The sequence below is a fragment of the Sabethes cyaneus genome, chromosome 2 (genome assembly GCF_943734655.1).
Source record: "Sabethes cyaneus chromosome 2, idSabCyanKW18_F2, whole genome shotgun sequence".
Taxonomy (NCBI): domain Eukaryota; kingdom Metazoa; phylum Arthropoda; class Insecta; order Diptera; family Culicidae; genus Sabethes; species Sabethes cyaneus.
The window spans coordinates 101,878,678-101,896,967 of record NC_071354.1 but is presented as its reverse complement, the minus strand read 5'-3'; the positions used below and the strand labels follow the sequence as shown (position 1 = coordinate 101,896,967).

The 18,290-nt window shown below is 38.6% G+C and overlaps 1 protein-coding gene across 7 annotated transcripts in view; it reads right to left on the bottom strand.

Moving 5' to 3' along the window:
• The window catches only part of LOC128733564 (rho GTPase-activating protein Graf), a 105,826-nt gene extending 96,839 nt beyond the window's left edge, over positions 1 to 8,987 (bottom strand). Inside the window, exons 1-2 of one of the 7 annotated variants that reach the window (XM_053827228.1) lie at positions 8,913 to 8,987; positions 7,061 to 7,706 (exon numbers count right to left, since the gene is read on the bottom strand). In XM_053827228.1, coding sequence (XP_053683203.1) covers positions 7,061 to 7,223 — 163 coding nt within the window. In that variant the 5' untranslated portion in view covers positions 7,224 to 7,706; positions 8,913 to 8,987. Of the gene's footprint in view, positions 1 to 7,060; positions 7,765 to 8,634; positions 8,650 to 8,815 lie in introns of those variants that run through there. The other 6 variants (XM_053827225.1, XM_053827223.1, XM_053827227.1 and 3 more) reach the window with 6 other exon arrangements.
• Positions 8,988 to 18,290: the final 9,303 nt, after the last annotated feature.

Here is an 18,290-nt window from a genome sequence, read left to right as displayed (position 1 = left end):
GATCTTCAGCACGCACGAGCTGGCACAGGTTCTGTAGCAACGTTTCCAGTTTCGGCGAGGCAAGTCGACTTAATAAAATACTGTCAAAATCGAAAGATTATCAGGTTAATAACATTCGAAGTTCGAACGGTGTATACTGTTCGAATGACAATGAAATCCTGGAATGTCTCTTTTATAGTCACTTTCCGGGCTGTGTGGAACCTGAAGTTCGAAACGATCCAGAAATCGTTTTAGGTGGCTTAGACTCATGGGCTTTTGCTCGGAGACTTGTCACAACTGAAGCGATTGAGTGGGCCGTGAACAGCTTCTCTCCATACAAATCTCCTGGAACAGATGGAATATACCCTATTCTACTGCAAAAAGGATTCAAGTACTTCAAACACATTCTGAGAAGGATGTTTGTGTGTAGTATTGCTATTGGGTACATCCCAACTCAATGGCGTGAAATAACCATTAAGTTTATTCCTAAAGGTGGACGCGCGACATACGAGCAAGCCAAAAGTTTTAGACCAATCAGTCTAACGTCTTTCTTGCTTAAATCACTTGAGCGGATTGTTGATCACCACATCCGCGAAACAAGCTTAGTAGAAGTTCCTCTTCATTCAGCACAGCATGCTTATCAAAGTGGCAAGTCTACAACCACTTTATTACATGATGTGGTGGATAAAATTGAGGTTGCTTTTTCACAAAAGGAATCTTGCTTAGGAACTTTTTTGGATATTAAAGGCGCGTTTGATAACGTATCTTTCGCTTCCATTTTGGAGGCTGCTCGTTATCATAATGTGCCTTCAATAATCATAAAGTGGATAGAACAAATGCTTAGTAACCGATTGCTTTTTTCGTCCTTACGGCAAGCAAGCATTTGGAAGCAAAGTGTTTGTGGATGTCCACAAGGTGGCGTTCTCTCGCCTCTTTTATGGAACCTTGTGGCGGACGGTCTATTGAGGAAACTCAATGGTCTAGGCTATCCGTCATATGGTTTTGCGGATGACTATCTCATCCTAGTAGTTGGAAAGTGCATAAGCACATTATTTGACTTAATGCAGCAGGCACTACGTGTCGTAGAAACGTGGTGCCGAGAAACTGCACTTTCGGTAAATCCGAGCAAAACATCTATAATCTTATTTTCAAGACGTAGAAATACCAATGGAGCTCGCGCTCTGCGCTTTTACGATTCGGATGTTGATGTTGTGAACGAAGTGAAGTACGTGGGGTTGATTCTCAACTCCAAGCTTGACTGGTCCACAAATATTGATTTCCGAATTAAAAAAGCGTGCATGGCCTTTGGGCAATGTAGACGAGCAATTGGCAACTCTTGGGGGCTTAAACCCAAATACATACACTGGTTATACACGGTCGTTGTCAGACCAATACTGGCGTATGGTTGTCTTGTATGGTGGCAGAGAGGGGAAGTTGTGACTGTCCAGATAAAGCTAAACCATCTTCAAAGGATGTGTTTAATGGCAATGTCTGGTGCATTTACTACAACTCCTACTGCCGCCCTAGAAGCTATTTTCAATATTAAACCTCTACACTTCCACCTGAAGCAAGAGGCACTAATATGTGCTTATCGACTACACGCGATTGGCCTTTGGCAGTCTGTGGACGGTTCCACTGGTCATACTCGACTGTGGTCGCAAATTGTTGCTGAGGACAAGTTTGCCCTTGCTCCTAGCGATGTAACGCTCATGCGTACTTTCCCGTATAGGACTTTCTCAAGTGACTTTCCTCCTAGAGAGGATTGGATGTCAGGCTACATGGAAAGGAAAATTTCCGACTATGTGGTCTGTTATACCGATGGTTCCTTGTACGAAGGTCGCGCGGGTGCTGGTGTTTACTGCCGTGAGCTGGAATTGGAGGAATCCTATTCGTTGGGTAGTTACTGCACCGTTTTTCAAGCTGAAATCTTTGCAATTATGTGCGGAGCTCAGTTTGCACTTCAGAAAGAACTGATAGGCAAGATTATCTACTTCTGTTTTGACAGTCAAGCCGCTATAAAAGCCCTTTGTGCGGCTAATTCTAAATCTAAAACAGTCATCGCCTGCCACACCCAATTAGAAGAACTAAGCATTCTAAATGCCGTTCATCTGGTTTGGGTTCCTGGCCATTCTGGTATAACCGGAAATGAATGGGCTGATGAACTAGCAAGATCTGGAGCAGAAAAGTCGGTTTTCGGACCGGAACCTGCTTTACCAATTGCGGCATGTTGGATAAAACAAAAGATTCGATCTTGGTTTTCATCTGAACATGTACGTTATTGGGAAAATCTTGAAATTTGTCGTCAAACGAAAAGTTTCATTGTTAAGCCTTGTGAGAAGGTTGCGAAATTTCTTTTGCAACACTCAAAGGTAAATTGCAGTATTCTTGTCAGATCACTGACTGGTCACTGCAGACTAAATTATCATATGGCTACGATTCAGCGAGCTGAATCGTTTCATTGTAATTTATGTGAATCCGACTACGGTACACCATATCACGTAATTTGCAACTGTCCTGCAGTAGCACAATTGCGTCATAGGATCTTTGGATCCTACGTCTTAAATGAATCGGATTTTAGGAAACTAAAATTACGAGACATTTTGATGTTCCTTACCGAAAGCGGTATTGAGCTATAAGCTCTTAGGCTTCGTACACAAATTACGTAACGCTTGGAGGGGAGGGAGGGGGGTCAAGTTTGCGTTACTTTTTGTTACATAGGGGGGAGGGGGAGTCCGAAGAATAGTTACGTAACAAAATTATGAATACCAAAAAACAGCTGCAAAACGAAGAAAGGACGTGTTGATGGTGTGAAACAGTGAGTTGATTTAGACTGATGGAGATTCAAATTCAAAATTCCAGTTTGTAGCTGATGAAGACGATCCTACTACATTTACAAATATTGTGTATTCAGGACAAAATTGAACTTCTGAAAAAACGGCAAACGATTTTTCTTCCGTACCGTACATAAAACCTAGCGTCGGAAGTAGTGTGCTGTATAGCACGTCTCATTTGCTATAGCGCACTACTTCCGACACTAGGTTTAATGTATGGTACGGAAGAAAAATCGTTTGCCGTTTTTCCGGAAGTCCAATTTATTACTGGCGACACAATGTTATGGTTGAAAACCAATTAACCTCAACATGGATTAGTGCCTGATTGTTGTTTTTAACATGATTTTGTTCAATTTATTAAAATTATACGATTTATGTGAATTTTTTTCAATGCCAAGCGGGGAGGGGGTTTGGCCAACGTTACGTAATTTAATGGGGGGGTTATGCCAAGCGTTACTTACCGTTACATAGGGGAGGGAGGGGGTAAAAAATCAGGATTTTTTGCGTTACGTAATTTGTGTACCACGCCTTATTTATCATGAGTATACCCCCCAGGGGGTGTACTTTTGATAAGTTAACTACCAAGGATTGCAGTATCCCCTCGGGGGTACAAAAATCTCTCGGTATATATATGTTTGTGTTTGTCCAAATTCCTCATCCACCCCTTCCTATTCCTCCTGTTTTCCTTCCCGTCCGCATCAGGTAAATGATGACACGGGCAAGATGGGCAAGGCACAAATCTTCCACATGATTGTGAGGAACGTGCTGCTCGAGCCAAAGATGCTGATACCTGATACCTGAAACCAAAGCCTAAACTAAAATAGAACAAGGAGAAAATCTAATTTTCGACGAGAATTTGTATCCTATAAATCAACCGGTGTTCCCGTAGATAATAATAACATTCTGTCACGCAAATATTTTCATTCACAATATTAATCGGTACCTATTTAACATAAAGTGCGATATTTCCACGTTCGGTCGGTCGGTTAGAGGCGTGATACAACAGACAACCATCATCTAGCAAAATCGGTCGTGACATTTTCTCCTTTCTACACTGATCCTCAACACCCACAGTGGCAGCTTCTTAAGCCCTTCCGATCGTTCATTCATCCATTCATTGGAACAATTCATTCATCCGCTTGGCTTCTCACATCTAATGGTGTGTGAGATGCGTGCACTTCTTCATCGGTATGTAAACGCGATGAGGCTAGCTTCCTCTGTTCGGAGAACCTACAGTTGTTTGGATCAAAAGGTACAAAATAATCGCATGTCTTGATGCTACAGATCAGTTCGTGCTGCGAACAAAAGAAAGTAGGCTTATATAGCAATTAGATGAAACTCATAATAGAGGTTTATCATTTCATTCCATATGCTCAATCGCCGTGCCGTTGGGCGTTCAACTGTCGGCGCAGTCGCTTTTTTTCAGTTACATTGAAAAACAAAGTACAAATGCGATGATTCACTTTGCGTCGCCATACTGTATGTGTACCGACCTCAGTGTGTCAGTCGATGAGACAAACAATTACCGCAAGGCACGTAAATTCGAACAGTAATATAAACATCACATACATCACACAAAACCCGATCGGCCCAGCTAATCGTCGTCAAACAGAGAAACTCGCGACTTTATTCCGGACAGCCTAATATTTAATTCACTATTATCTGTTGTCTCTAGTGAGCCGTGACCTACAATAAATACGCAAAGAACCAAGATATAGAAATATTTACAAAACCAACTTTATTCAAATAAAAAGTTACGATGCTCACGTGCATTGTGCACTTCAAATCAGTCAGTGTATACATTTTAATATAACAAAAAAAGCTTAATCGAAGTCCGTAACGGTTGTACGTTCAATTTCAAAGGGTCAACCCAAGCTTTTTGTCATGCCAAACGTAATTAAATTGTTCACCGTGGTAGTATAACTTTTACGACAGCGCTAGTGTCTGCATCGGTAGTCTAGTAAAAAAACCCTAAGAGAAACGGAAATGAGATGAACTATAAATCATCGAGGAAAAAATTTCGCATACAATAATTCTATAGAAAGTTCACTATTTATTTACCTGACGAGACGATCAAACGAAGAATGACGGCTGGACAATCAGTTGCGTTACAATTACCATTATTCCGTTTTTAAAGTTTTTTATTATAATGAAAACTTACACTAATATGCTTTCTGGCTTAAACCTTCTTTATTATTAAATTTTAATACATACATATATGTAATTAAATTAAAAAAATGAGACACTTGCTGCAATCAACCCAATGTCCAAAGAGCATTGAACATTCTCCACCAAGAAACCATCATGATTGTTATAGGTATTTTACTAAAAGCATCTTGAATGTTCGTAATCATGGTGCAGCGGTGAGTTTGTATCGCAAAACATCATTTTGGAAGACACCTTCCAGAATGCTCTGTTGCATTGCAAATGCTTTTTAATGGATCAATTAATATAGCTAGTTTTGAAGCAACAGCTGTTTGCTTCTGGCGCCAGTCCACATACACTAGCACCAACAGCAAGTGATTGTAACTTCAAAACAAGCTATCTTCAATGATTCATTACATTACTTACCAATGTGGAAAAGATTTACTATCTAAATTTTTACCATTACCTAAAAAGGCTCTTTTTACAGCTAAATAGCCAACATGATTCCGAATATTGTCTACGCATACATTATCCGACTGATATCAAGTCTCATTGTAGTTTCTGTCAACCCAGACCGAAATCAACTGATACAATAAAAACAGAAAGAGAAAAATATAGACTTGGCTGAGATAAATCATATTTGCTTTTAACAGTTTCAACACCCTAAGAGGAATCGTTTCAGAAAAAGTCGCTACTTTAAAATAAGATATTTGGTATGAACTGAAAATACGCTTCCGTTTGAAAATGAATTACTCAAGTCGCTTTTTACGCGAAGGATACGTCCCGCGTAAATCACAACCGCGTAAATTCCAAAATTCGCGTAGAAAAAAACCACGTAAATTCCGAAACTCGCGTAAAAATAGTCGCGTAAAAAATAAACCGCGTAAAAAGCGACTTCAGTATACTTCATTTGTAATATAATTGAGGTTAATATACCAATAGAATTCACAGGTCACATGTCACAGGAGTCAACCTTTTAGCATTTATAACTATCAATTAGACAATTGTACATATTGATTTCTATAAATACATAAGCACATAAATCCTAAATGCAAAGGTTTCAGCCTTATCCCAAGATCTAATCTCATTCACCACAACTATTTAAAACGTCTCTTAAATCTAAAGCCAATTATTTCAACTAAGTCAACTGTGTCCGCCCAACGTGTTGGCTAACTTGTAAGCAACGGAGCTCTTTACGGGTTCGGAGCATGAGCATGAGCAACCCGCAACACGCGGCCACTGACTGGTCAGTTCCGAATAGCGACTTAAACGGGAATTCACAGAAGATTTCCGCCAGCCAACGGTTCATCGAAAACGCGAACAGCAAGAGACGAATAAACGTTGGCTTTCCAAGAAATTCTCAGTTTTCAGTTAAACAGCGAAAAAGAATCACATGATAGCAACGTTTTCGAGCGAGTTCTCCAGTGGCTTACGGCAAAATTAGCCGCACAGAATGAAGGCGTGAAAGGAGCGTGCAATCAACACTGGCGGCGATGGTGTGAATGCCCAGACTCTAAGCTTATCCACTGTGGTCTTACTGGACAAGAAATTTGCGTATGCCAGCGACGCTGAATCAGCATCCAACCGATTCGACAAACAGTGTCAAACCCGATGGAAGACAAGCAGCAGCTATAGGACGCGACAATTAAACACTGATTGCTAAACAACTTTTTATTGGAACAACCAATCAAATGCTTGGGAAGTGGAAAGAGGTCACGATCGAACTTGCTTACTTTGCCTTTTGCCAATTTTGGAGCAGTGAATATATATATATATCATTTACATACAACAGCAGAAAAAGGATGATGTCACCAAAACTTTGTTTGTACTATGATCACTCGCTCAATTTCGCACCTTTCGCATTGGCGAAAACAGACCGAATAAAAATCGTTTTGTCACAGCAAAACCGATCTTGATAGATGAACTTTCAGATAACGGCGCATCTGAGGCACTACGATTAAGTTCATAAATGACTTTGTTAGCTTAACAATAAAAAAGTTACACATTGCGCATAAAAAGTTTCATGACTCGCTAAAATAGTTTTCCTTTTAAATCCAATGTGGTAAATGGGGTATAAAACGTAAATTATTTATGTGATAACTTACTTTTGGCGGCAGCTAACAAGTCCTTCACTTCCTTGATGATCCGTTTAATTTGCTGACTTGTTTTCTCCAGCTCTTTTTCATGTTGATTTAAATTTTCGCGGAACTCCGGACTGTCCAGCAGACAGTCCGTAAATTCCAACGGTTGCAGTTTTCCTATCACCATCGTTTTGGGACTTCTTTCTGCGTATTTCTTACGGCAAGACACAAATTTTTCAACTATTTATATTTACACCACTCAACAACAGCTTCAGCTCATTGAGCACTCAATGTGCCTGACAATGACGACGGCCACGGTGATGGTCTTAGGTGATTGTGCTTATCTTATCAGGCCTTTCCTGAGTTTACTTACGCCATCGCCTCAAACTACCTTGCTTGTTGGCAGCGGACCGGATTTTTAGCCCAAAAGAGGTTCACTCAATCTTTCCAACACACATTAACATATGGTTTTCCATTTTCTAGTTTTGGCTTCAATGTTTCACTATTTGCTTAAAAGCTCGCACTCACTTGAAAGCGACGGTAACGACGCTCGATTTCAATATTCACTTGTGTTGGCACAGAACCGTCCAAAAAATCGTAATGTCGTCCGAATGTTTGTTGTTATAAGTTTTGAGTTTGCTGCGTCCGTGCACTGTAAATGCTTAAACAACTGTAGGTGTTCTATTACCAATAAATTATTTGACATCTATCTAATCATGTACCGCAACCTTTCAGGAATAAGGATTTTTATAAAAATAATACTTCAAAAAAATCAAACATCAACATCACGCAGGTGGTTTTGACAGTTACAGTACGGTCACGATTTTTAATTGTTTAAATTATACGTCTTACGGTGTTCTAGTTGGTTGTGATTAACCGATTAATGGATTAAATATAGTGTTTAGGGAAACATTAGCGGTACTTGGGCCAATTTAATTACCGGATAATTTATTGAATCAGATTAAATTAAAAATATAGCGAATTTGTGACAGGCGTAAAATACAACCTATCCATAATTGTACGAAAGGTTGGACGCTATTCATGAGATGAAGCAATGCACTGGAGCAAACTCAAGACATTGATTCTTGGTGATCTCGTAAATGCCCCTTATGGGAAAAACACACGAAACTAGGACAAAGTACAAACAAACATCAAGCTCATGCTTATGTTACTAGTAAAAATTTTATTTGATCAATAAAATAATCATGAACAGCTAATCAATGCTTTCAATCGAAAAAGAACACTGCTGATTAGACGAAAAAAGAATCTGCAGCAAACTCAAATGGGTACACACTAGGTTTTGCAACGTAAGAATGTAATGCAAACGAAAATTCCACCAGATAAAAGGACATGCTCCACTATCAGACCTGGCAACACTTGTGTAAATGTTCATAATATGTATTCGAACACTTTGTAACAATAATTATTTATCTTCAGCAAACAGTAGCACAAGCTATAGCAATAGACGTAGCACCAAGCAGGAGAGAAACAAACTCAACAGACTACAGCCTCCGATCTGCAGCCTGCAGGTACCACACGGAAGAGATCCGAAAAAATCCGATGGAATTTTTATGCCACTTTTGTTATGATTCACGCACGCAAATCGCAGCATTCACTTTTAAGTTTAACTTTTCTGCATCAACCACTGCTCACAAATGGTTGTAAATTTGATCATTGCATAGCACACAATCGGCTCTTCAAGCTGGACACTATTTTTTCCTTCAAATTATCAACTTTAGAACAAAATTAATGAAAACATGATAGCAGCGAATATCGAACCTGACGTTTTTTCTTCTTCTTTCTTCACTTCTGTTCAGGTTACCACGATAGAAAAGAATGCGAATAACAACAGTAGAAAACAACACAACACACGTACGCAGAATACAGCCCGTAAAGCCAAATGCGGACCAAAGGAAAAACACTCGCGTATTCAACAGCGACCTAACCCAGACTGATGCAGCATGAATTAAAGCACGAAGCATAAACGTCATCCGATCGATTCGTTAAGCATAACAAGCATTGGTGCTGCGTGCATGTGGGTTTGTGTGAGACCGCGCTCGCAGAAAAGGAACGAACTTAGGAACAACTGGAAACTAGCAACATTCCAGCACGTACGCTAAAATAAGATTCACTCAAATGTGAGAAAAAATGTGAGAATCGGGAAAAAGTTCATTTTTTTAATTTTCCTAATGTAGTGAAACAATGTATTGCAAATTGCAAGGAACCCAAGTAACAATTTCAGGCTGATCAAACGCTTTTATAGCTGATTTTATTCAACCTGTGGCTGATCTATGGTTTATATTTAGAAATAAAAACCTTTTTTCAGCTATTAAACATCTAAATCTGGTGATTTTATTAAGCTTCAGGCTAATTAATAGCTGCTTTTGAAGCTGCAATGAAGCTTAAGAGAAACTTTCTTGCGCTCTTTAATAGCCAATTTGCGCAATGCTGTCAGTTCTATTTTTAGAACGAGAAATAGTTTTGCAATCTGCTTTTCCGGTCGCTTAATCAACGCTTCATCAACCTTTATGCCTCCAAAAAAATCTATTTTCAAATTTAAAAAAAAAATGGAGCGCAGCCTTTTTTATTTTTGCTGTGAAAAGTTTCAAACGCGATATTTTTAATTTCGAATAACTTTAATTCGTATAATTAAAGCTAGCTGCTTAAAAATGCATGTCTTTGTTTTTCGGGAATTGAACCCGCCATCTTTTGATCCATAAGCACTCACCGTGTGATCCGCCCCATTTGCATCTGCAGAACACAGTGAGAATATCTTTACACCTGACCCGCCTAGCGTGCGGCAGTCGATAATGTCGATAACTGACAAACTTTTGCTGTCAGCCGAATTGCAAAATTCTATGCTCTGACGGCTCTGACAGTATGTGTGCTGTGAGCCGAAAGAAAACTTGGTAGAAGTTTGTAAAGCCACTTTAACACCCTTAAGCAGCCTAAAGTAGTTTGAAAGCTGCGAGCCTAATGAAAGCTTCCACTCTACACTTTAACACCTTGAAGCAGCCGTAAAATGGTTTGATGTTTATGGCTGTTTAGAAGCAGATTGTTTAGCAGAAAAATCCGCTATTAAGCTTGTTTATCAGCTTTTGGGAGAGAACTGGTTTGAAATACTTAAAGTAGCTTAAACATCGCTTATTCAAACACCATTTAAGTGCTTCCTTTATGCAGCTTTGATCGACTTAAACCAACTCGTAAACAGTCATTGCTCTTGCAATTCAGCTACCGTTGTTACTTGAGAAGACTGTCCAATCAATAAGTGCGCAATCACTCATAAAAGTGCTATTTTGACTTAAATCGTTTTGGTTTCTTCGGCGTACTTATTGCTTGGAATGTAACAAAAAAGTGCGCTGAAGATATTGCGGAGTTTCCACCTATTTAGAGTCCCACTCGAAAATTATTAGCGTGGTTATTTTCTGCGTTTACCACGCATGTTTGCAATTTAGTAATTTGAACTATCAGTTTTTCGTTATTGCCTCCCCACTGCACCCCTCCTTGCTTGACAAGCATATTTTCAATGTTTTTAGTAAGTACAGAATAATTACTATTAAAAAAAGAATTTGCGTAGGACTCGTTAAATTACTGCCAGGTGCAATATCGAAACGATTTAATGCAGGATCGCACTTTTATGAGCGATTTCGCACTTTGGATGGTACAATTTTCCTTGCAATCAGCAATACAAGTGAAATTATTATAGAGCTTTCTGACAACTCAAGCACAGAGAACAGACACCCAAGCGAAAGGTCCCCACTTGGATAAAACTTGTCAAATTAGTTGCGAAACTATAGTCATGATGTCGCTAAGGGCGCATAAAATCAGTATAATCAATATATATAGAATGCCAGTGTCGCTGGTGTTTCATGGATATTTTGGTGGCAAACATGTTGCTGGTTCGTGTCTTGGATACGGGAACTACATTGTCAAATTGCCCAATAGAAAATTTTCCTGCCGACGAAATACCTTAAAACGACCAAATCGGGTGATTTATCCTACGTGATTTACGAAAAAGCAGAAAGATTTTTTATTGGGTTGCCTTTTTAGTTTGACAATCAGATTCCCGTTTCGAATCGATCACTCACACATATGCGCATACAATGTAAATACATAATTTTCAAATGTGTGATGTTTACCACGAGCACTGCAGAGACACTGGCATTCTATATATATTGATTCTACTATAAAATCCTACACTAAACTCACAACAGCTAGCTTCTGGCGCTAGCATAACGCTTACAGTCCATATATACTAGCGCCAGAGGAGCCAAAGGTTGTCAGTGTGCAAATCAAAAGAATCATTTAGTTGGGAAACTATAGTGGTGGTGACGCTAGCATATTAGGTGATTTTAATTTGAAATTTTATCCAAGAATTCGCGAAAAATTTGTTCCTGAATGGATGTCTGTTCTCTGTGACTCAAGCATCCACACTTGCGAACACGGAATACGCGTGTATATACATGATATTTGCCTTATTTTGGAGAAGAGCTGATGCCTGTTTGCCTTATTTTCAAGCACCAATCTATACCTATAAAGAAGGATTTCTGTCTGTCTGTCTGTCTGTCTGTCTGTCTGTCCGTATGTTCCTTATAGAATCGAAAACTACTGAACCAATCGGCATGAAAATATACAGGTAGAGGTTTTTTGGGGCCAGGAAAGGTTTTAGTGATGATTAGAAACCCCTCCCCCCACTAAGAGGGGGGGCTCCCATACAAATGAAACACAAATTTCTGCATAACTCGACAACTAATCAAGCAAATAGAACAAAATTTGGCATGTGGGTGTTTTTGGTGACAAGAATTTATTCTATGGTAAATTGAGATCCCTCCCCTCTTTATAAGGGGAATTATAACTCCTCTCCTCTTTAAAAGGGGGGCTTCCATACAAATTTCCTCAACTCGAGAACTAATCAAGCAAATGGAACCAACTTTGGCATGTGAAAGTTTTCGAGGGCAAGAATATTTTCTATAGTAAATAAGGACCCCTCCCCACTTTAAGAGGGGGGGCTCCTATACAAACGAAATACAAATTTCCTCATAACTCGAGAACTAATCAAGCAAATGGAACAAAATTTGGCATGTGGGTGTTTTTGGAGACAAAGTTTTTTTCTATGATGAATTGGAACCCCTCCCCACTTTAGGAAGGGGGGCTCCTATACAAATGAAATGCAAATTTCCTCATAACTCGAGAATTAATCAAGCAAATGGAACCAAATTTGGCATGTGAAAGTCTTCGAGGGCAAGAATATTTTCTATGGTGAATTAGGACCCCTCCCAACTTTAAGAGAGGGGGCTCCTATACAAACGAAATACAAATTTCCTCATAACTCGAGAACTAATCAAGCAAATGGAACCAAATTTATCATGTGGGTGTTTTTGTAGGCAAGAATATTTCTATGGTATATTTTCTATGGATTTCCCCACTTTAAGAGGGGAGGGGGGCTCCTATACAAATGAAAATCAAATTTCCTCATAACTCGAGAACTAATCAAGCAAATGGAACCAAATTTGACATGTAAGTGGTTTTGGACGCAAGATTTTTTTCTATGCTGAATTGAGACCCCTCTCTTCTTTAGAAAGCGAGTTATGGCCCATCTCCCCTTTAAGAGGGTGGGCTTCCATACAAATGAAATGCAAATTTCCTCTTATTTCGAGAACTAATCAATCAAATGGAACCAAATTTGGCATGTGGGAGTTTTAGATGGCAGAAATTTTTTCTATGGTGAATTACGACCCCTTCCCCTTTTAAGAGGGGAGCTCCCATGCAAATGAAATTCAAATTTCCTTATAACTTGAGAACTAATCAAGCAAATGGAACCAAATTTGGCATGTGGGAGATTTTGGAGTCTTGAATTTATTTTACGATAGTTAGAGATCTCTCACTCCTGTGGTAGGGGGATATGGACTCTCATACAAATAAAACAGAAATTTTTGCGAAACTCAAAAACTAATCGAACTCGAGAAATTCGAGACTCTTCCATAAAACATTAGTCAATACAAGACCACAAAAACTATCTATAGTAACACTAGATCATTCAGGACGAGACGGTCGCGAGTGTTGCCGGTGACCCGCCGTCGGAAACGCCGCCCACTGGGGGGCTTGCAAAACTCGAGATTATGACAAAGATCATCCGAGATTCATGATTTATATACCACACAGGTTAATTTGTTGCAATACGAAGTTTGTCGGGTCAGCTAGTACACACATAAATGGAAAGGTCTATTGCAAAATGTAAGACAATTGTGCACTTTATTTTTAGTATATACTTTGTCAATGGTCATTTCTTTAGCAAAGTTACTCAAAATTTAATGTTCTTTAACTTTGCTGAACATTCTATTCAGCTAACTCAAGCCATTAAAAAGTTTATGTTCTGCACTCGCTTACTATGATGGTCACCCTAATGTCATATACACCAAAAAATGCGGAAGTTAAAATATTGTGCCTGGCAGCTAAATATGGATTATTGCCTATATCTTTGGTAACAAAACGCGCTGCTCACTTTTTTGATAGTTTGAAATCGTCGCACTCGCAGAAAGAATCTGCTTGGCTGTATGTAAGCTATAAGTAGGGTTGTTGATACTCTGAAAAAAATATCGATATCAGCAATATCGATATTTGAACCCTCCGCGTAGAGTGACTATATACAGAGTGGCGACAAGTCATCCCAAATGTATGCAATGCGGTTTTTCTAAGGTTTTTCTTTCTCTTTCCTGCATACGCGTTGGATAGGTCGTCTGCTCGATTGGAATGACACTGACAGATAATTATCATTCCAATTTTGACGTTGTCGCCACTCTGTATATAGTCACTCTACCTCCGCGATATTGCCATCGATATTTAAGCCGGATATCGATAGTTATATCGATACTGCAAAAACCCCGAATCTTCAAACCTGCGTAATCGCAGCCAGGGATACCAGATTTGCAGATTTGTCTACAAATTGCAGATTTTTGGAACGGTCTTGCAGATCATTATAAATTTGCAGATATTTGCAGTTTTTATGACTTTTATTGTTTTGTTGCAGATTTTTGTTCGAAGCTCTTTAAACTTTCACAGACTTCCTAAAAAAGTATGCAGATTTTCGCAGATTATTTTCAAACCAGAAAATTCGAGTAGCCAGAAAACTGCTCGATTTTTCCGGTTTTCGAGCAGTTGCAGACATTTTTTTACAAAATATGGCATCTCTGAATCGCACGAAATAGTGTGGTTTTACTTTTATGATCTTGATGCATTCTACGCATATTTTCGTTGTAATCCAAGGAATAAGTGTGCCAAAGGCGTCGTCAACGTCAAATCGCACTTTTACCTAGTAGGGTAAATGATCTATTAGTTGCGCCACTAAGCACAATATACCTTCATTTTGCTTGTTTATTGAGGTATATGCTTCAATTAATGCCTGTGGGATATAAATTTATCAAATACAAGGTATTTGTCACAAGGCAAGACAATTGCTTTCGTTGTACGAGAAGCTTTATAAAGAAAAAATGAATTTTCCGATTCAATTATATTGTACCAACAGTTGCGCTAATGTTTCCTTAATTAAGTTTGATGTTCCTTTAATTGTGTTATTCCATATACATTGCTAGGTTGCTAAGTGAAATAGCAAAACTATAGATGATCGCCTATAGTTGTGCGCTCCAACTGCGCGTTAGATTTTGGAAAATTGGCATTTTAGCAAATAATGCTTTAATTTTAAATGGTGTAGTCTTACTACCAATACTTCTAAAAACCTGTTTTATATAATGAATGTAATTGTTTTATCTAAAATGCTACGGCGACGAAAATATGCATTAATAATGAATAGTAGCGCAACTATTGGTACTACCACAACTACTGGATCAACTACCCTACCATTTAACTTTGCATGCAGTAAGTAGTAGTAAGGGGGAAATCCACCATCATTTCAAGGACTTGCCAGTGTATGTGGGTAGACTTACAGTAGATCCAAATTTGATTATCAAATGAATATCACACTAATGCTGTTATAGAAGGACCAAAAGGGGTTGGGCGGACCCACAAGCAGAGACACTTGTGCGCATTCCGGGGTTTTAAGATTTTCCTTCCAGCATTAGGATCCTTCCATGCGCATTCCGGGGTTTTAAGATTTTCCTTCCAGCATTAGGATCCTTCCATGCAATAATCAATTTCGCTGCACCAGCTTTAACCCACGTGATGGTTTGTTTGTGAGAAGAACTTGGCATAATTGTTTCAGACCTTAAGGACTCTTGTTAGCAATCCACTCCATCATCCAGCCTTCCACAATTATGCTGTTCATGACAATGATATTTATATTATAGTATATAGTAACGTTATAATAATATTCTGGTAATAGTTCAATGTCATACCTTCATGTTTGAGTTTTACCTACATCCCATTAACCCCTCTAAGGTCTACATCATCCTCAGCACCGCAAAATTCACTAAAATGGCCATAACTTTTTCATCCTTCAATATTTTTTCACCAAATTTGGGAATTTTGCCGAAAATACTTTCCATTTTCACAACATCCATAGATAATGGCCACATGTCATATGGTCCCGGAGCCACTCCGGAGTTCCTTGGGGGACCGAGATAAGGCTTTTTAGATAAAGTTGCCAAATATCTAAAATTTGTTTGAAATCTGTTGATTTTTGTAAACATATCATCGACTGTGGACATATCAGTTACTTTGCCGCAGTTATGAGCCATGGTGCGCGCCATCTGGATCCGGGGGACAAATTTTAGATGTTTAGATGTTTGGCAGCTTTGTCTAGAAAAAAAAGTACCATTTAACTTTGCATGCAGCACCTAATCTTTTATTACATTAAACTTGGCATGCACCACATTGATCCCCTCGAACAAACTGACGGGTAGGTAAAAAACCGGGTGAAAAATATCAGCAAAACTGTGATATTCACAAAAAAAAATCGTTTTGCATTAGTTCCGTTTTCGTTTTCATAAAGTACTATCCAGTCTAATAAACAAAGACGTAGTCATACGTCAAAATTGACAAATAGTTGGTTTTAGAACAATAAAAAAATTCTGGCTTTTGTTTTCAAAAGGTGGCATAATCAACCCTTTTTCATGCATTATGCGACCTGCTGAAAACTAAAGTCAGAATTATGGTCATTTTGCTGCAGGTCGAGAAATTTTTCATCTTTACAATAATAAAAACAAGATTCATTGTACTTGTACCCACAGTATTTTGACGTAGGACTACGTCTTTGTTTACTATACTGGGACTGCGTAACACTTTGTGAAAACGAAAATAGAAGTGTAACGTTTGCATGAAAGATTTCAAATGCTAATAACTACTAAACTACTAAACGAAACTGAACAATTTATATGTTGTTGGATAGATAAAATGACCAGCAATTTTTTGGGTGGTAAGAGAACAATTTATAGGTGAGCGCTAGAGGGGAGGCTCCTATACAAATGAAACACAAATTTCCTCAAATTTGGCATGTGGGGGTTTCAGAAAGCAGGATTAATTTTTTACAGTGTACTGAGACCTCTTCTCCTTCTAAGAGGGGGGCTCCTGTACAAATGAAATACAAATTTCCTCAAAACTCTAGAACTAATCAAGCAAATGGAACCAAATTTGGAATGTAGGGGTTTCAGAAGGCAAGAATTTTTTCTATGGTAAATTAAGACCCCTCCTCTCTCTAGGAGGGGGGCACCCATACAAATAATATTCAAATTTCCTCATAACTCCAGAACTATTCGAGCAAAAGGAACCAAAATTGGCTTGTGGGGGTTTTTGAAGGTAAGATGTTTTTCTATGGTGTACTGAGACCGCTTCTTCTTTTAAGAAAGGGGGCTCCCAAACAAATGAAATACAAATTTCCTCAAAACTCTAGAACTAATCAAGCAAATGAAACCAAGTTCGGCATGTGGGGGTTTGAGAAGGCAGAAATTTTTTCTATGATATAATGAGACCCATCCGTCTTTTAACAGGGGGAATTTTAATCCACCATAGGATTAGAACCTTTGCTTTCTTTAAGAAGGGGAGATCCCATACAAATGAAATACACATTTCTTCATAACTCGAGAACTAATCAAGCAAATGGCACCAAATTTGGCTTGTATAGTTTTTTGGAGGCATGAATTTATTTATTTTATGATGCTTTGAGACCCCTCACCCCTGTGTTAAGGGAGATAATTCATTACGGTTTCAACCTTTCTGATGCACACAAGTGATTTTAAAAGAAATTTTCCATGCCTCAAAGGTTGCAGGCATTGTACTTATAAACCCCCGTCGACGTATTTTCAAAGCCACCATTGCATTAAATGAAGAATCGAATCTGAATATTTCGCTCTTCTCTTTTAAACATTCACTTAAACAACGGAACTCACAGATTCTTATAATATGCAGTTTACATTAGTCTTTGATCTGATGATCTGATATAGTCCTACGTCACCTTTTCGTACAACCCTTAGGGCTGTATACCTTGTAGTTTTTTGAACATCAAATATAAATTTAAGATCCATTTCTTTTGAACCAAAGATGTGTATAATAGTATCCAAACATCGATACAATCCAATGCTCCGATGTGCGGATTCACCAGCTTGGGTGAAGAGGAACAGTACACATACTTAACCAGCGTTACTTCAATGACCCTCCCTTACCTTATTTGCCGCTCTATCCCACTCTGTTAGAATACTATAAAAACATTTGTTTCGTTACTTTCTTGTACCATTCTCTCAGTTGATTGTAAAAACTGCCGTTATAAAGAATTAATTAAATGCCTAATATCATTATAAAGGTCAAAAGAAAAACCATTCTGAAATGTCCTTGTGATTAGCTCACTAAAGTTTTGGTACACTTTTAATAATAAAATCAATTGATGATTTAGTTTGATCAAGACTTCTGTTATTACTGAATGAAAGCAGTAAACAGTTCGAGTAACAAGAAGGGGGCACATGTCTCCTCATTCCGATAGCTATACACATGTATTATGAAGTTATTAATTCATAAATGCTGATAAACCGTCATGGGACCTTCCCGCACTTACAACAACAGACGACAGCACACTTTTGGCGGTCTAGGTTATGGATACTTTTTGTCTCTACGATACGCTTTATTTAGGCTGAATATATTGAGTGTTGAGTAAACACTTTATGAGAAGACAGCTGATGCTTCGAATGTTATAAAACGGTGCGTCTATTTGGAACGATCTATCAGTTCAAAGTTAGGTGTCCTACAGCTTACCTATTATTGTTGGTATTTAGCGTGCGAAATGAAAGCGGTAATATTTTTTGGTTGTTCTCTG